Source organism: Phyllostomus discolor, chromosome 10 (genome assembly GCF_004126475.2).
Source record: "Phyllostomus discolor isolate MPI-MPIP mPhyDis1 chromosome 10, mPhyDis1.pri.v3, whole genome shotgun sequence".
NCBI classification, from domain to species: domain Eukaryota; kingdom Metazoa; phylum Chordata; class Mammalia; order Chiroptera; family Phyllostomidae; genus Phyllostomus; species Phyllostomus discolor.
In genome coordinates, this window is record NC_040912.2 from 17,986,813 (window position 1) to 18,007,309 (window position 20,497).

Here is a 20,497-nt window from a genome sequence, read left to right on the forward strand (position 1 = left end):
AAGTATCATAGTAATATACATATAATAAATACTTAAATCCAGAGTGAACCTTGACATGTATAAGATATCATCTCATGATTTATGAGTTTTTTAAAAGTGTTGGCTGATACCCAGTCATAGGAATGCATAAGATATTTATCACCAAGCATATATAAGAACGAAAGAGACCAAAAAAAAAGAGAAAAAATGTAAAATGAACGAGAATATCCAGAGAAGTAACCAAACAAGTTTCAAGTCTTATTTCCTCAAAGATGATTTCCTTCCCTCTATCCTAATGCTTAACACATTGCATCATTGTTGACTTGAATCCTGCGCGCCCCTGAGCCCCACACTGCCGGCCCCACCGGGACAACGGACGTTGTTTCCTCGGTGCCTGAAACAGGGTCTGGCACAAAGCAGGGGTTCCGTAGGCTCTGCCAAATGGACCCAAGCACAGACTGGCACTTAATTCAAGTAAGTACTGAATGAAGAAAAAGGTTTCTTTAAATTTCTGCTCCTACGGATTTGGTAGAGTGAATATGAAAATACAGGCTTTAGAAAAGATACTATAATTCTAGCTAAAAGAGAAACCGTTCGGCATGAATGAATGCTATTGTATTAATACTGTAACAATAAAATAATTCAAAGAAAATATCACTGGGCAGGGGGCAGAGAGCTGTATCGAATTATCTCATCATAAAAATGTTTGAAGATACTTTGGAAATTTTCTATATATCATTTAGATAGTGATGTGACTAGAGATTTGTCCTTCATTTAAATCTGCAGTGGTTGCCCTGGCTGGCATAGCTCAGATGACTGGAGCATATACTGTGTATCAAAAGTTGGGGGGTTCAATTCCCGGTCAGGGCACATACCTAGTTGCCAGTTTAGTCCCGGGCCAGGGCACGTATGGGAGGCAGCTAATCTATGCTACTCTGTCTCTCCCTTCCTCTTAATATCAATAAACATTTTTTAAATAAATAACTATGCAGTGATTGGAATACTTCAAAAATCACAAAAATATATAAGTAACTGAGGTGTATCTTGTTTTCATTTATCATAGTTTATTTTACCAAAAAGTCTGTGGCAATATTTAAAGTTGAAATGGTCTCCGAAAAAAATTACCAAATCCCTCTCACTTTTTTATTTGCTCTTTAGTATTTATGAAGAAAATTCTACTTTAAAAACCATTTTCTTTTCTTCCAATAAAAAAGAACAAAAGATACTGGCAAAAGCAACAGTCTTAGTTTGATGCCAGTATAAAGAAGCTCTTGGTTTTTTGTAGAGGCTCACAAATCACCCTTGCATGAAAGTACTGTGCATTAGCAATAAAAGTTGTTTAATGTACTTCTGAATTGTATCGGTGTCTTAAAAAGAGAGAAGAACAAATGTTGTAAGCCATGAATTTCTTATGGTTAAGCTTCTCAAAACACTTTCAGTGCAAGTGGAATATTCATACTGATTAGCAGAGGTAAGTCATTCTGACAGGGTTTCCACTCACCTTTCTAGCTCGCCCCACTGTGTAGATAAACAATTACAAATACTATATAAGCTCATCCCAGGGATATTTCTGATAATCTGTTGAGTACTCACATCATAATTATATGAAGCAAACAATTATTTCAACACACAAATTTTCCATTTAAATGTCATAGTAAATCAGCCAACAAGCAGGTAAATTATTTAGTATAATTAACAACATTTACATTGTATAGCTATAACAAGCATGAATGACTGCTTTCATAAATGCATTCAAGTTATAGTGAGATCAAGAAAGTCTTCAAAATTTAACAAATAACTCATTGTATAAACTATGGTCTCAAAAGTGCAGAGCAATTAGAATATATTGTTAAAAATTTCATACCATGAAGGACAATCATATTTAATGTAATACAGGTTTAGAAATAAACCTACTGCCCTGGCTGGTATAGCCTAGCGGATTGAGCACCAGCCTGTCAACCAAAGGGTGGCCAGTTCCATTCCCAGTCAGGACACATGCCTGGGTTGCAGTCCAGGTCCCCAAAGGGGGTATGCGAGGGGCAACCACATATTAATGTTTCTCTTCCTCTTTTTTAAGTAGTTTTTTTAAAGAAAACTATTTCCTTTTTTTAAAGAAAACTACTTATTTTTCTTCTTTGTTACTCCATTTTTGCTTTTCTCGATTCCTTGAAAAAAAAATAAAAGTTGAGGAAGGAAAAGACAGAGGCATTTTGAATGTCACTGCGCATCTATGTCTTCATCGTACTCCCTGCTATAATAAGTATCTCAAGAGCAGGGCCCGTGTTTTTATGACACCGACTATTAGGCTCCCGTCTGAATGGATCCAATACAGGTTCCTTCAAGATAACGGAAAACAAATGACATAAAGTACAGGTTCTGTGTTTATTGTTCATCGGTGGATAGTCTAAGTCGTTATAGTGCACGTAAATATATCATGATACAGAAACTTGGTAGCTCTGACGTCTAAGTTATGGCCCTCACCTAATGTGAAATAAATGTTTTCATCACCTCATAGGGAAGGGCGAACTGTAACAATTTGTTTCTCGATGGTTCTGTTTTGAATACCTGAGAATGGGACAGAGGTTTAATATGTTCTTTAATAAGATTTTTCTCTGTCCCCTTGGACAATTGAAGGCAGGTGAAATCTTTTCAAGGATCTGGAGAATACGCAACGTGCATATGCCGTCTTGATTAAACATGTGGGATACGTACTTGGACAAAGGCCAAAGGCAGACCTGCTTGAGTAATCTAAACACCCAAGCTGAGAGGGGTTAATGCATAAAGATCAGCTTTGTACTTTGAAGTTTTCTGGACTTCATTTTGCCTAATTAAGACAAGATTTCATAATCAAACCACTGTACAAACATGTACCTAAAAGTATAGGTTTGTTTCTAATTTTGGGAAGAATTCTTAACAGATTCCAAAGAATCAGCTCCACATGGGGGAAAGTCTCTGATAAGACTTGCCTTTCTCGTCGCTAAAATGCAAATGCCTGCTTTCCATCTTAGTTTCTGTCGCATGACTGAGATTAGCATCGCCTATCAAAATCTCAAGGGCGATAATAAAATATAAAGATTCTCATACCAGCATGCCATCGGAGTCTGAAACAGTGGCAACTCTAGGTCATAAAACATACATTCCAAAATATTCTTAAAGGTATTCATAGGAATCTAACAAATCTACTTCCAGATCAGAATATAATCAGGCGGAAAGTAGGATTCCCAATCTTCCCTTCCACATAGATTTTTTTCTCACTAGACACCAGACAATTTTTCATGAATACCAGCCAGTTTTAAGTAGTGCTGAGAGACCACAAAACTAACTTAACTCTACCCTAATCTAGCAAACATGTGCAGAAGCACATTCAAGTCAATGAGTATTATGCCATTACACAAGAAGGAAGTTGGTTCTCCTATGATGAGACTGATTTGGAGATGTAGAGAAATGCTAAAGCAATGAATAGGCATCAATCTGATGATAGAGAAGGAGTCTGAAATACACTGAAATATAGTCTGTACTAGACTGAAAGTTGGCAGAAGCGCCAGATACCACTGCCTGCAATCTTCCCCCCACGCCCTGCAATCCTCCCGTCCACACACATGTCATCCTCAAAAGCATCAGAGGGCTGGGTTGGAAGATGTTCCATTTAGGAGCGTGACCTGCAGCCCATGTTCCCTTCATGGCTCTGCCTTGTAAGGCGGAGGCCAAAGGGAGGAGAAAAACTCTCCGCCCGCCTGCAATCAGGTAAGCAGGTGAGAAAGACCCCTGTCTCCTACTACTATTAGAAAGGTTATTAGATCTTTGCCTGGGGAACTTTTGCTCTGTTTACAATACAATAAAACATTGCAGTACTAAGTCAATTTTCAGCTCTCTAAGAGTAAACAGGAAATCATTTCTCAATATAACACCTCTATATGATACTTGCAGGTGATATAGTAACAAAGGCAAGTGGATAGAATCTTAATATTCAGGACCTTAACATTTTCCAGGAATGAGAAGATTCTGTTTTATAAGCCAACCCTAGCAGAGAGCAGTAGCAAAACTGTGCAGACCAGTTTTGCTTACAAATTCACTGAAAATGCTTTACCAGCCTGTCTGCTATTGTTAGATTGTAATCACTGTTTCTTTGTGGTCGCCCCAGCAGGAGAGCGCCTAAGGATGTGGTGTGATAACAGACATTCACTCTCCATTTCAGCCACAACAAGGCTGCCAGAGAGAAATTACCACAAGGTTCTCAGAAACTGTTTTAAACACTGTTTGAAACAAAGTGGGACGTGCTGGAAAATAAGTACAACATGGAAACATACAAGTTGCTGAAAAATCCCTCGTTGGCTAACCTTGTCCTCGCTGCCTGCATCTGTGCAGACTTCTGAGATGTCAAACCATAACATTCAACTCTGCCCCGAGCCTTTCCTGCAAGCACGAAAAATGAGGCTGGGCACCTGTGTGCCTGTGTGCCCTTACGTATTAAAAGAGGTGCTCAGCCCTGGCCGGATGGCTCATTTGGTTGGCTCATCATCTGTACGCCAAAAGGTTGCTGCTTTAATCCCCAGTCAGGGCACAGACCTAGGTTGTGGGTTCGATCCCCATTTGGGAGACAACCGATTGATGTTTTTTCTCTCTCTTTCTCTCTGTCTCTCTCTCTCTCTCCCTTCTTCTCTCTCTAAAATCAATAAACATATACTCAAGTGAGGATTTAAAAAAGATGATCAGGCCTAAAAGACTTTGCTAATCTGTAATCTCAAAACTGCTACAAATGTCCCGTGAAAGTAATGATGGTGAAAACCCTGATGCTGGGATGGTGTCCTTGACCCCTGACGGCAATCTCCTTTTGACAATGACAGGTACCAACATTTTCCCTTGAATGCCCAAGTCAGGGAAGAGGACCCCAATTTCCACAGTGGTGGTTATGACATTTTGACTCGGAAAGGGGCTTACTTTGTTCATGTGGATCTGTTGCTGGTATTGCTTCTGCTTCTCCAAGAATTGCTGGTGTTGCTGTTGAATGACCAGCTGAGCCAATGTGCTCTGAGGCAAAGGTGCAGACTGGGTTCGGTTCAGGGGCCTGTGACGGGGTAATTTGTGGGTACCTCTGATGCCGGGTGAGATTCTCTCTTTTGTTGCCAAGGGAGACTGAGGATGTAAGGGAACCCCACCTGAAAAAAGCAAAAAAAAATATATGTCCATGTATACACACACACACACACACACACACACGATTTTGTTTAAGAAAAGACAAGAAGCCACAGAAAACAGATGCATGGGATAAAGTTTATGAACGGAGTGACTCTCCTAGGCAGATGTCAGAAGGCGGCTAGCTGGATGGGGTAAGGCAGAAGTACCAAAACATTGGACAGGCACGCGTCTGACCAATGAATGGCTCACCATGTGTCCACCCTAGCATGTGAGGGTTAAGTAAGGTGAGACTTTTTTTCATGGATCTAGGAAAATAACGGAAGATAATAGCCTTTCCCACAGTACCTGGTATCGGGGAGACCTTGGGAAATGGTAAATCTCTATCGGCGTCTTGAGTTAAAAAGATATTACATTGGCTCGCTGACAACAGCCCCCAAATGATCTAGAAATGGTGCCCTTGTTAATTACCAGCCACAAGGAGCTTCTGCTGTCGCATTTGTTCTTTCAGTAGTAAATGCTGCAGGAGAGCTTGGTGGCTGCTGTTGGGCTTTCCCTCTAAGGCGACGTGGGGATGGCTCGAGGACGGCGGGAGGGTGCCCCCGAACTGCCCAGGCAGCGGAACGCCTTGCCTAAGCGGCTGGGTCTCACACTTCTGCTTCTCTTTGAGTGAGTTCGAAGCCTGTGTCAAGAAATAACAAAGATGTGAATCCCTGTTCATCCGTGTGGGTCATTAGGTCTGTAGATCCTCAGATTAGTTTTGTGTCCCATAACCACCCCACTCTCCCCTTAGAAAGGCCCATCCTACCCTAATGCCCAAGTAGGGAAATGGATAACAGCAAGACTTAAACTAACTTAGTTAACAAAAAAGACATAAAAGTAGAGGTGAAGCATTGGAGACAATTTAGTATTGGGTGTCATTGTACTTAAAAAAGATCTTTTAACATTAAAAATCATGCTAATTTCAGGCTTAACAACTAGGAACTGTATTTCTTATTTTAATATACTGATGAAGTGAAAGGTATCTTGGAAAAGTAAAATTTCTTCAAATTGCTAAACAAAAGACACATCATAGCAGTCAAGAAGCTGGAGACGAAATGGTCTGTAATGCCGGAGTCTCCAGCACAAGGAATCATTCGTCTTTTCTCTCCACGTCCTCCAATAAGTTCACAGAACCGTGTTTCCAATATTTAATTTTTAAAATAAAATTCTTCGGATAGCTCATTGAGAGGCTGTGCAAAACATGCAGGAATTTCATTTAAACATGTATTTTATGTTAATTCATAACAGATCCCCAAATCTCCAAATATTGAAAATGACACTCCAGATACTTTTGTTTAATAAAGTAAACTACAAGTGGAATTATATCAAATAAAAATGCTATTAAGAACTTGAAATGTATGATAACAGTAATAAAGCAATAATAATTACACCATCAATAGCAATAATGCATTATCCTATTCAAAGGGTTTAATGAATGGTGGTCATTTTAGTATTACAAAAGCAGAAGTCTAATACCTCAAAATTGTGTGGCATGTTTCTTTTCAAAACTCATGTTTCATCTTTCAAAATTGCTGTGCACCAGGGAAGCAAAGCAATTTTCAGTGATGGAGAAATTAAAGGACAAAGAGGTAAATGGTTTGTCTTAGTCACACAGCAAGTCAACGCGATATTTCATCTAGAAGTGATGCCTTCTCTTGGCCTCTGTTCCTTAAAATTTCCCACTACTCAGTGGGGAAATGGAATATTGGAGGTCCCTTTGCCAAAGCAATGCTAAGCTTGAAAAATTAATTGTGATGGCCTCATCCACACCAAAATGGAAGCAACGAAAAATGAAACTCCAATCCAAACCACATTGGTTTATTCATCCAACGGCACCAAATTGTATTACCATCAAAACATTAAATGGTCTGGCTTTAGTACTTGGTCCTTTGAGAGAAAAATTCTCCCTGACCACATTAAAAGTGGTGTATGTTTATGTTAGCTGGTAGGGGGGACTTAGGGCTTGCAAAAGGGAGTGAATATAAAATGTCTATTCATGTGTCATTAGAAGTTTTCCTGTCAGTATCTGCTCATCATTGGAAGAGACAGGGGAAAACAGGAATAGAAGGGAAATAGTTTCTAATAAGTGAAGATTTGAAAATATCACCCATGAATATTTAGGTTTAGTTTCACCCTTAATTCCTTTTTAATTTTTGCTAGAATCCACTGTTTACAAAGGCTTCATGTGGAATTTCAAGGACGTGCTTGAATCTGGTATTTGTAAGCCTTTCTTCTTCAATCTTCAGCTATATAACGGCATCCAAATTCTGCTTTCTCCTCACTGGTATAAGGTTATTGTAGCACATAAAACAACATTCCACTCTATTAAAAGCACCAAATATATAAGACACCTCTTGGACTTTTATTTAGTAATATATATTGAACCCAGTTATCAAATATATCATTTAAACATGTCACTCTAGGTGTGCTCATATATAAATTGGTATACCATATACAGATAGTATATTCTGAAAATAAACTAGTCAAAAGATGGTCCACTTTTTATAATTTCTTGATTTGGGAATATTGTAAAAAATATATCTGAGTTTGACAAGTCACACCCAGTGAAAGGCTCACTTCTAAACCCTGGCAGAATGCGTGCCAAGGGGGCCACACATTTCTCTTCATGTCTAACGTATCACGTGACCTTTACATAAGTGCAATTAATTTAATTTCCATCCATTTCATAGCCGAATTATTTTAGGTGAAGCTTACAGGTCTTTCACAATGACAAAACAATATTTTTAAGGGAATATGTATTAAATAATCATTACTGTCTTCTGCTAGTCACACAATTGCCTCCAAAAGATCCTATTTCAGTTGTCAGGACTTTTAAAGTAATTTCTGCACTTGAGTCTCCTGGGAAGAGTTTAATATTATTCTTAAAGAGGTTTTCCAGATATGTGCTCTCCAGTGTGATTGAGTCAGTAACTTACATTCTCAAAATAAATTCATTCACAAAGTGAACTGTGTACACATGCGCTGTCGGGCCTGCAACAGAAGCCGCGCCTCTCGGCACGGGCCTGGGTGGAGTCCCAGGGCTGCTCCGCACTGGCTCTGGGACCCTGGGCTTTGAGAACAGCACTAGTCTCAGCTTCTCCTTTTGTAAAACCGTGGCTCGTAATCCCTGTTCCTTGGGACGGTCATGTGGAGCTAATAAAATATCTGGAGAGTACTTTCTTTTTTTAAAAGCTATGAAGCATTTACAAATGTTAGTTATTATTTTTATATATTGTTATAGGAACGAGCATAAGTCTTTAATTTGAAATTAAACTGAACATCTTTGAACAACTCAGTCAACAGCGAAGGAGACTCTCCCATGTTTCCCTGGAGTCTAAACGTGTCAGAGACCAGAGCTCCCCGTGGGGACGTCCCTCGGGCCTCCGCGGGCGCCCGAGGCGCTGGGGGGCGACTTACACTGAGCGGGGTGGGCACTGCCGGGAGCCCCAGGGTGATGTTGGGGAGAGAGGGAGAGGTATACAGACTCAGCAAGTTCATGGACTCTTCGTGAATTAGGATGCGCTGCTGTGAAACCATGTGCTGTAAAAAAGAGAAAAAGGAAAAGAAAAAAACAATGAAAGGGGAGTCTCAAAAGATTGCAATACCACGACTTTTACTGTGAAATATTCAGATTTCAGACAATAGGGTTTGTATTATCGTATTCGGTCAAACTAATTTTAAGTAGTTTGATTATTTATTTTATGATTTCTGTATCCAGATGTCATATGTAAACATTAAATTGGCATTTCCTTCCACAGACATAATTATAAAATCTGAGAAAAGGACTTCCATGTTCATTTTGCCAGGTTCTATTTTATAATTCTAGCTCCATGGACCCAAAATCAGGGTGTTTGTCATTAGTTGGTAAAGCACAACGATAAAGTTCAGTAATTCTTATGAATATATGTACTTCTTTGTATTATTGAGTGATGATTTTATATACAGTCATCGCTCATGTATATATATGAATTTATATAAGTATATATTCATTACTCAATGAATATACCAGTTAAACATGATTTTACTGATACGAAAACTCACATAAGGAAATCTTAGGTTGAATGTCATCCATAATAACTGATCATATGTTTTACTATAAAATTTGTGAGTAGACAACTCCGGGTGATGCTTTTGGATCGTTCACACTTATAAACCAATGTGAATGTTAAAGTGTTACAAGTTCCCGGTAACACAACAGCCTTCGTTTTCACTGCACACCCAGAGCATTTTGGCATCACAGTCCTTCTTACAACAAATACCTTTTTAAAAAATACAATACTCAGAGTCACGTTTTCCCCCATGTGGCCTAATATGGTTGCTTGAATTACATTTTCTGTTTAATTCTTGCTTCCCTCCCAGAACTCTTATACAAAAAGAGTTACAAAGGTCTTATTAGACTAAGGAACTCTGGCCTGATATGGTCCACAAGGGAACAACATCCCTGAAAAAGAATACTCCATGTAACAGTATGACACAGTGACTGCTTTCTTCCCAAACAAAAAGCATATGGGACTCCAATAATAGACCACCTCCAAGAGGGATACTGCACACACGGGCCTCGACTAAAGTAAATATAATAACTTGTCAGGCATGTTTGGGGGAGCTGTAGATTTTCCCCTGGACAAACCTGGGATATCAATTAACTGGGGGAAATATCATGTGCTAATACAATGCAACCTCAGAATGTCACTGAAGAGTGATGCGCCAGCAAAACACAGGATGTTATTCCAAAACATCCCCTCAATCATGCGTTTGTTTGGAGATGAGTCATATAGCCTTAAGATAATAAAGGGAGAAGGTTAAATGTGGATTTTTCTCATTGCAACTTGAAATTCCAAGCTCACTCAGATTTTGTTTTTTCTCCAAAGAAAAAAGTCAGATATTCATGCATGAAAATCAGACCTTTAACATTATGTTGCTTTACATGTAAGCTTTTATAAAGTTGTCTAAAACACGGTAGCATGAAGACTGTTGAAAAGAATTTCAGCATTACAATGCATGAGATTGCAAGTTTATTTTACTGTTAGCAGACACAGTTCCATATTTGCTCTAATTAAGAAGATAAGCTACTACTTTGCTTACACTATTCCTTTAACCTAAATTTTAATTATAAAATATATATCCGTCAAGAACAGAAACAATGTATGAGAAATTAAAAATTTTAACTAGCTCACTGACAGCATGTGGTCATTCATAATAAAGAGATTATTTCATTCACTTATCTGTACTCATAGTAGTGACATAAATGTGGAACAATGTACATTGTAAAATGATGTCTAGCATTCACTCGGGGTGCATCTGCTGCTCACGGCGCTGAGACTTGACACGCACTATGGGCATGACAGCAAAAGATATCACAGACCTCACAAAAGAGGTGACTTTTGTTTCCTCTTTGTTCTGTGATATCCTTCCATGCCCTCACAGGAGGCAAACATGCACTAAAGTGAGAGAAAGTTTGTTTTTTCTCAGATGGATGAAGGACAGTGACACACTGGCTACTCACACAGCCTTGGAGCAAAGTGAAAGAATTTGGGAACACTCTCCCGGTGGGACTGCAGACCCCTGTAATTTCATATTAACACTGAGCATCTCCATTTCCTGTGGCAGTGTACGGGTTCTCAGCACCTGGCATGTGCCAAGCCCCGTGCCGGGGATTTGGGGGGCAATAACCTATTTTCCACAGGCACCCTCCAGCTACCACCACGCTCCTGTGATGGATGAAGAACCTGAGTGATTTCCCCGGGGTCTGGTTCCCAGTGGGATCAGCAATAAAACTTTAAAATTGATCAAGGCTGTATGCTGTGCTGTCAGGTTCTGCAGCAGAAGCTACACACCACTCTGCACCATTATTGAAGGATATGGAATCAGTTAAAAAGTAGGGGAAGAGGGAAGCTCTAGAGAAGAAAAGGAAGCAAAATCAGGCCCTATGGCTTATGGACAAGAATACAAGTGTCCAGCTGACCTGCACATAAGAAGAAAGCAACAGGCCTGGTGACCTCACAGACATGAGTATCTTTAAGTCATGGAGTCAGCTCCTAAGAAAGCAAGGACAGTCCTGAGCCCCCCAAGTTCACTAAGTAGAGTTGGCTCTTCCCAGTTCTTCCCACAGAGACTGTGAACTGCAGGGATGGGGATGTTGTGTCATTTATTCCCTTTGACTGCAGATAAGAAGACAGGCAGCACTCACGCAGACTTGCAATGGCGAGAACGTGAGCAGTCTATCCGCTCCGTGTCAACGTTTCCCAATAAGAATCTGGAGCTGCACTCCACCCAGCTAAAAGAACGCAGACACACTTGAAAGCCAGAAAATCTGGGGGCGAGAGGTACCATTTCACTCAAACAATGAAGGATCTTGACCGGTATTCTTACCAGCCTGAATGGCTACCCCGCCTTAGCATTGTGGTGAGCTCACATTTATTTTCAGACAAAACCAGGATTCTTCCAGGAAGCAGTTTTGAAACTAAGCCAGCCCTTAAATCCGTGCTGTGCTAAGATGTCCATGTTTCACATCTTAGAATGTGAAGAAGATGGTTTAAATCTAAAAAACTTTTCAGAACCACAAACTATTGCTATAGTTAGATAAAATGAAAAAATTAAGTATATACATAGCTAACACTTAACATTCACAAAACAATTAATGAATGACAATTAAGCTAGATTAACCGTGTGGTATTAGGTGGTGGGTGTCTAAAGATGTCCCATCCCACCTAGGTTCACATGCCGTTCAGGTGCACAGACAAGCAGAGAACTAATTCTCTACAGTAATCCTTACTATAGTTAGAGTGGGGTTAACAACTTAAATGGCACAGAGCAGGGTGTCAATTTTAAGCCAGGCTTTGATGGGTAACTAGCATTTCACCAGAAAGTGCATGATCTTGAGAAGAAGGATAGGACTGAGCCAGGTGCTGGGGCAGGAGAGGTCTCCTCACATTTTAATCGTGATCTTCAAAATTTCATTACTTTTCTCACCATGGTATTTAGAAGCCTAGCTTATGGATAATATCTGCAATTCACATCAATAAAATACACATAAACTGAAAAATTTTATGGCTCTCAGTAGAGCTATTTATTTTGCCAATGAAATTAACAAGCTATTGGTTTGGAACAAAAGGTTCAAAATCTTTTACAAAATGGACACTGGCAAAAAAAAAAAAAGAAAAATGTTCGATGTCAGCTGTTTTAGGGATTTAGAAAGTTGAAAACCATCACACACTGCTGGTGGGATAGTGGACTGGTATGGCAATCCTGGTGAGCGACTCAGCACTATAAACCAAAATAATTGCACTACACACCATGACCGAGCCCTTCTTCTGTTGGGTATTACATCTTCAAGAAATTCTTTCACTAAAGCTGCAGGGAGATGTCGGTGGGAATACGTAGTTAAAGCGCATTTTGGTGGTGGGTGAGAATTGGAGGCCACAGGATCGTCCAACTAGAAGATGGGTAGGAGTGCCCAACACAGATTTTTACAATGACTAGAACCAAACCATTATAATTTCATGGGGATTGCAGACAGAGCGGTGCCCATCATGCACCAATGCCATGACAGTTCCAGAAAGGACAGAAACTCCCCTTCTGTGTCCTTCCCCTCTCCTTTCGTGTCTCTCACCATTAACCCTAAATATTAACCCTGGCACCTGGACCCTTTGGCAGGACTCACTTCTTGAGGTCACCTGTACCCTCTGAGTGTGTACTGTCACTTTAATTAGACCTCTGTGCTTTACTGAATCTTTCTGGCTTGCTGTTGAATTCTTTCTAGTGCTGAGACAAGAACCTGGGCTGAAGCCTTCCTCTGGCTTCCCTGTGAGCCTCTGACATCATGGGGATAAAAGAGAAAGGGAGAAGGAAGAAGGACACCTCTCTCTCTCAAGGAGACAAGCCAACAGGTGACCCTTGGCAATACTAGTTATGTGAATAATCACCTACTTTTTAAGAAGCTCATAGAAAAAGTGGATGTAGAATTTTCAATTTACTGCATGTTCAAAATTACTGACAATATGCATGAACATTAGAAAAAGAATGTATCTGTGGTTTGGGTGAGAGACAGTCAGGACTAGTGAAAAGAAGTTCGGGCTAAGTGTGTGCCCTGGGGCTGGACCACTCCCTGGCTTTTAGCTCTGGGTGGCTGCTACCTTCCCCAGACGTCGGTCTAAGACTGACAAATCTCTGACCAGCTCCATCAGATAATGCCTGTGTCTATTAGAACAGCATGCAGGAAGACATGCTTGTAGACCACAGTTTGGCTTTAAAAGGTCCCTTTCCCCAAGTCCAGACCATCTAAAAAGAGAGCCAAATGAATCTCCTAATCCTCTAATGGGTGCCAATGGCTTTCACACTATTTTCAAGACAGCATTTTTGTTTCTACCCTCAGATGGCTGATAGAAAATTAAAATTTTCGTGTGATGAAGAAATTTCTTTAGGCAGCAAAAATCTCTTAAGTATTTTTATCAGACACACACAAGACTGTATTACTATAAAATGGTTTGGAGACAAAAATAATCATCGTTTAACAAGACTTCCCTTGCATTTAAAAGGCATTGATGTTTTGTGAAAGGTCTTACTTTACAATATTGACTCATGTTATTTCTAGTAAATGATTCTTTTGTCATAGCAACCTCTTTTCCCTCAGGGGAGGAAAGCGTTTTATTTGCTGCCATCCAAAACCATGGCCCTACACCCACTCAGAAGAGAGCATAACATTTACAACAAAAATGTCACAACAACTATTATGAAACAATAGGCAGATGAATCATGTGGAACTGGAGCAAAACAGCGACATTTCAGCTGACTTGAGAGTACTTAACCTTATTATTAGAATCCTTTTTAGAAGTTGTTTCTATCTGCTGGAAAAAATTATTTAAAAAATAGCACAGCGGAGCCAGCCACTAATGTTCAACTAGAAATAAACCAGCTGCTTGGCTACTGTTAAAATAGCTATCAAATAAATCTAGGACTCTGAAAGAATGGTGTTGATATTCATGGAAACACATTTGAACCCACAAGCCCACAGTATTAACAATAAAGTAACCAGATAGGTAAAGACATCTCTGACTGCAGTTGGAAAGAGAAACTCCTTAGGTTTCAGCTCCGCAACTATGTTTGCAAATGAGTAAAGGAAGTAGCTCCAACAGTCTGAGTTTGGGATGGAGCATATGTGAGAAATAGAAGAAATGGAACAGAAGTGGTCAGAGCAGATGGAGACTCATTCTCACATGACATTTGCTGGCTGGAAGACAAACATGCTAATGAGCTTTCCCTAATAGGAGTCAGTACCGATAACTACAACAGAAAAATGAACTTGCTTCACACTTCCAATTTGCCACCTGCCTTACCACCACTGATTCCTCCCGAGAAGGCCTGTAGGGGTAGGCAGTACCACCTTCCACTAGATCTGAGGTTCAAGGCAAGTGTACGGACTTCGCCAATGACAACAAAGTGGTTGGTTTTGAAGCCAGGAACCCGGGAAGCCTTCTGAACAGAAGACCCATATATTTGAATTCACTATGTTGCTTCCTTATTCTGGACTTACGAGTAAATTCTCCTCCTACTCTTGGCTTAACCTTATCTGCATTATGCAGGCCATGTGAATTACAAGACAGAAAATTCTCTTTTTGCCTGAGTTTCAAGATCAGCCTGATATACAGACTTACTGCTCTATTTCCGAAAGGCAGAAGAAGGCAGAACCCCATTGATTTCCAGGGGCTCTGAAAGAATTAGGTGACCAGCTTTTCTGCTCACAGGTCACAGAATAAAGAATCCATTCAAATGAGCCCCGTTCCACCATTTTAAAAGGAAACCTCGCCCATGGTGCTTAGGCAAAGATGGTAGAATAAGCCTCTCTGGTAAACGGCGAAGCATGCGACTAACTCGGTTTTTGCAAGTGTAGTGCAGGAGGTAAATTGTTCATACTTGCCAAGTATTTGTTCATAAGCAATTGCATGTTACTATTCATCTGAGATGTCTTTTACAATCATACCAAATTCAAAATGATTGTTAAGCAAGAACTGACTGAAAGTATTTTTTTTTTCATCTTTTCTCTAGGTTAAGTGGCGGCGCTGAGTGTTGCTGAGCTAGGATGTTATTTGCTAGGCGTTTCAGTCTGACTGGTGCTGTCTCCTCGCCTCTCCGGTGTGAATTACACTGCAGACCTCTGTAAATGCAATGCAGCAGAAAACCACATGTTAGCCATCAGGGCTGGATTTTTTTGTTCTGGGCCACGGAGAGGCTACCCATCAGTGCATAAAGGTCTGCCCACCTGGCCTCTGGGTTCATAGTTCAGGCACACAATTAATTCATTATGAGGTCATTGCTTGCTTTTGAACTAGTCTTTCCAGCTTTGGAGGTGAATGTCCTGTCACTGACCTGGAGAAATAAATACCTCTACTCTTTCAAACTCCATTAAATCACATTTCCTTCTGGTTTTTTGGTTTTGTTTTGTTTTGCTTTGTCTTGCTTTGTTTTGTTTTGTTTTTAATGGTGGGAGTGTAAGGAAAGTCTGTGGTTACAGAATATGTTCGACAATGAGTGAAAATCTTGGGCATCTAAACAATTATTTGTGACAGCAAACCTTTGGGGAATATAAAACAGACTACATAACATAAGCAAATCCCTTTCATTTTTATTCTCTACTGTATACATTTTGAAATTTAAAGACTGGATCTTTAGAGTTACAACCTGGGACACTGATTTTAATTTAACAGGTCATGAAAAGCTTGAAGTTCAGGGGAAAATCTCACCTTTTCCATTTATTTCCAATCACATGAGTATGTAATATTGCTTGATTGTTCCTTTATGCTGTACTAAATTCTGTATGCATATTATGTGCATGTTTATAATGAATGAATATGTGTATCTTCCTCTTCAGTAACCAGCCATGTCACTAATTCCCCTTCCTCGCCCAACCATGCTAAATTTTGTGTTCATCATTCCCTTGCCTTTTAAAAATATACTTTTACTACATATGGTTTCCTGATCAAATAGTGTGCTGCTCTTTCTGAACCTATAAAATACTATCATGTTGGAGACTGGCCTTCTGCACCTTTCCACACTAACAGTGAATTTCCAAGAGTCATGCATGCTGTGTAACGTAGTTTACTGTGTCGTTTTCATTTTCCAAGGACACAAAATTCACCCAGAGCCAAACAGTTTAAAGCCTCCCAGCATTCCTGCTACCGCATTCTTTAAAGTGAGTTCAAATGGAAAACTAAAGTTTTTAAGAAATAATTGTTAGCAAGTCATTCTTTTCCTGTAAATTGACTGAAGGGTTGCAGAAAACTGACCAAAGCTGTAGATATTTTTGTGCTAATAAACATAATACCTATAACCAATAGTCTAAGAGTCCCACTTACATCTGTGGCCACGAATATACTCGAGGTGTTTATTCCAGCAGGAGTAATGTTTTAGAACAGGTAACAAAAAAAGAGAAAGAGGAGCAACAATACGGTAATAAGAAATAGATGAAGGACCTGGAGATGATGTAAAGGCCGGAATTGCTATTCTTCAAATAAAAAGACAGTCATGAGCAACAGAACATCTATCTACTCTGCTCATTCTCCTTGGAAATTTGAGGAAAATTTTTGAAATCTCGAATAAAGTGTATTTCCCTAGAGAGGGTTTATATTTGCTTTCTCCAGAAACTCTGGGGAACTACAAACCTGGCCGCTTTAAACCAATTAACAGTCTGAGGTTATGGGCATTTAGGCTACATCTCCATGCAAAGATTAGCTTCTGGTTACCACTTCTAAGGGACAGACTCAGCCTCACTGCGGGACCCAGCAGGACACCTCTGGGGGTGGGGGTGTCAGTGTAGCACCGACAGGGGCCTTTGGGATCCCAGCTTAAACTGTGGAGGGTGTCCTATTAGATGGGCATCCTTGGTCAGTGCTGGCCTTGACTTTCTACCTCCTGAGTTTTGTGCGGCCCTGAAAACTAAAACTCAGGTACACACTTGTCCTCACGGCAAAAGTGGCTTTGCTGGCTTCAGTCCTTCCCTTATCATGGACAAGTTCTGGGTTTCTACTTTCTATTATATTTTGGCCTAATAATTTTATGATTTATAAACAATGTATTATAAATGTATGTGCATGTGTGCACAAAATTACAGAGACACAGATTGTGCCATAAGGCACAGAAGACATTTCTATCCGTCACGCTCCTTGTACCAACTCCACAGCGTTGTCTCGGGCGACAGTGAAGCGGGTTCCCTGTTCAGCAGGAGCGTTCTAGTAGAAGTTGGATAACTGTTATTCATATCAGAAAAGCTATTCAGGCGATGCAAGAATCAGAGATCTGATCGGTCTATTCCAGCCCCAAGGGACCATGACTGCATAAAACACAAGGGAAGAAGCACGGCACACTTACAAACGAGGAGGTACTGCACCAGGTTTCCCTGCATAGAGCAATGCGTGGCTAGGAGGCATTATAATGACAGAAAAGAAAAATCAAGAATTTCATCCAATGGGTGATGACTTCAAAACAGCTGATTCCATAAGAGTATCTATTTCTAGACTGTTGCCATAGCTTAGCCTAATACAGAAACTACACAGACAAATTCTTGCTGTCTCCTAACTCACTGTCTTCTATTCTTATTATCACTGGTTTCAGTAAATCATGCATTGAAAAACAAAGGTTAATAAAGTTGATTGCATATAATCACAATAAAATGATGAGGTTGTTTAGAACCAATTTCCTTTAATATTTCATTCTTGAAGGACACAGTCGGTATCTTATTCATCTTTATGACCCCACGCCAGGCAAAATGACTGGCACACAGTAGGTCCTCAGTAAATGTTTGCTCTGTGGAGCACATTGTTTCTCAACTATAATACTCCAATTCTTTTTTCGTCATTCTTCAGGTCAAGTGAATAAAACCTACCTTTCTACACTGTTCTTCTTTGAGGTTTGCAGGAGGTTGCTTTTATACCTACCGATGGGCCTATTCCCATCAGAATAACCAAGAAACAAGCAGAAGGACCACTGAGCTGTACAACTGGGCAGTTTATACTCAGCATTACTGTGTGTGTGTGTTGAGGATTGCACTTCAGTATTTTCAAATCTGATTAATATCCAAGTGTTGTAAACAAGATCGAGTTTACTCAGTTCCACACATTATAAATTTATCAGAAAAATCACTAAGAACAGTTAGCACTAAACTTCAATTTAGAAATATCACTTTGTTTTGGGGGGGGCTCATCAAAGAAGGTCTCATTTTTAAAAGAACCAAAATAATGAGAGTCTTACCTCAGGATGAGGAGTCGGTGGCAAAACCGAAGTCTCATTTTCAGTAACATTTCCAGCTGGCCCATTGTTCGGGGAACTTGGACCAGACCCTGGAGAACCGCTACTGACAGAGGATTCTGAAAAACATCGTGAAGTATAAATATATTCAGGAAACACATAAAAATGGAACTCTAATTATTCTCTAAGGCATATACAGCATTGAACATTGTTTTCACCCCCCAACTGAATGACAAGTTCCATTTCAGATAATAATAAAAAGAATGGTGAAAAATATTGGGAATATTTCGCCTAAGCTTGTAGCCTTATCCCTTTTCTCCCTCCCTTGTCAAAATCATTCAACATTGTGACATCCACTATCAACTCTAGGCAGAGTACTCTCATGAAAGTCATATTTCTTGCCATTACCTCTCATAAATCCCAGCCTGAATCCCTTTGGGATGCTGGACATTCTTAACCTCTCTTTATATGTGAATCAAATTCAGTGTATGCCAGTATTCCATGTACTCTGCTTATCTGTTTATCGCTAATGTTAGAGTCACTCTCACTTCCCTCTTTACCCCAAACCTAGTCAGTTACTAGGTCAGTTTGTTTTGTTCTTTACATCATCTCTCACCTACCTCTGACCACCATCATTTCAGTTTAAGCCTTCGACACTTATTTTCTCTCAGGGACTCTAGCAAAAGTCTCCTACTATTTCTGAGTGGCTACAGTGGTCTCTCAAAATGTTCCTCTACCAGGCATCTCCTATTTATTGGCATCTCTGGGCCACACTGGAAGACGGAGAGTTATCTCGGACCGCACGTTAAATACACAGACACTAACAAAAACTGATGAGCAAAAAAAAAAGGTTCTAAATAAATGTATGATGCTGTGTTGGGCCACATTCAGAGCCCGTAGGCCACGGGTTGGACACCCCTGCCACTGTTACCAGTGAGAAGGATCACAGTGGGACCAGTTTCACCACGTTCCTACCCACTGATAAAGGTCTGAAACTGTAAAAGAGTTTTGAAGTTTATTTGGAATCTAAAAAACATATGAATCTTGGAGACACAGATTCAGAGGAAGACCCCAACCATGCCCCAGAGAAGACGAAGATAGCCAGAGCTTACAAAGGCACAAACCACAAGCCAGAACCAGAGAAACTGGTCCGATTGGCTCCTTCCCAGGGCTGGTTCAAAATGGTCTGGTCAAGACTGGTTGATGAAACTCTAAGGTCAGAGGGAGGGCAGCAAGTTCCAGAATGCACTTCTACAGCAACACGAAAGTCCAGAAGTCCAAGCCTCATCTGGGTGCAGACACGCGTAAGTCTGACTTCTCTAATGACCTTCAGGCTTCCTTTTAGGGCCCTCTGATAGTAGCGCTGCATTTTGAATAGTGCAGTTCACATTCCTCAGTTTCCTAAAGGAGGCTACAGTGATTTCCTGTTATCGTCCTTCCTGTGCTCTGCACTCAAGTCCAAATCGCCTCCTCCATGTTAGGGGCCACTTTCCCACTTCTCATTCCCCTCTTCCCCCACCTCTCTCCTGGCAGGGCCAGCCCCACCTCTAAGATCAAAGCCTGGCTCTTCACCACCTGCCCCCCCAGGGAGAAGGAGCTCCCAACGGGCAGGCAATACTTGCTCAACCTCCCTTGGTAAACCTCTGATTTCAGCTTCCCACTACAAAGATTTCTCCACACAGAGGTACCCTGCCAATGGAAAGCACAAGAGACGGATGACAGAACTCTGATCCTGCCCCTCCTTACTGTGCATTTCACCAAGTCTTGGGTATCATAACATTTCAAACACATCGTGCTCACTTTCTGTCTATATATCTTGCAAACATTTTGCTTAATCTGCTTTTTTACCTTTGCCTCTTTCTTAGTTACTTTTCTTTAAAAGAAAATGCACGTTTTCAAAGAAACTCTCCTAGGAGCTTCTATTCCCCCCAGACTCCTAACTCTCGTCTTTCCTGTATGACTAAGTGCTGATTTTTCATTGATATCTCATTCCCATATCCTGTCTTTAAAAAAATGGCAACAAAAAAGCTAAGCTATTATTTTGAACATTCTGTCTTGTCATTTTAAAATTATATTATCTATATTATCAAATGTGAGAGTCAGAAGG

General features: G+C 40.3%; 1 protein-coding gene across 4 annotated transcripts in view; it reads right to left on the bottom strand.

Moving 5' to 3' along the window:
- HDAC9 (histone deacetylase 9) overlaps nt 1-20,497 on the bottom strand; it is an 825,092-nt gene that overhangs the window by 321,803 nt on the left and 482,792 nt on the right. For all 4 annotated transcript variants that reach the window (XM_036010543.1, XM_028525366.2, XM_028525363.2 and 1 more), the window contains 4 exons: nt 18,394-18,509; nt 8,572-8,694; nt 5,584-5,794; nt 4,918-5,135 (listed from right to left, as the gene is read on the bottom strand). In XM_036010543.1, coding sequence (XP_035866436.1) covers nt 4,918-5,135; nt 5,584-5,794; nt 8,572-8,694; nt 18,394-18,509 — 668 coding nt within the window. The remainder of the gene's footprint in view (nt 1-4,917; nt 5,136-5,583; nt 5,795-8,571; nt 8,695-18,393; nt 18,510-20,497) is intronic.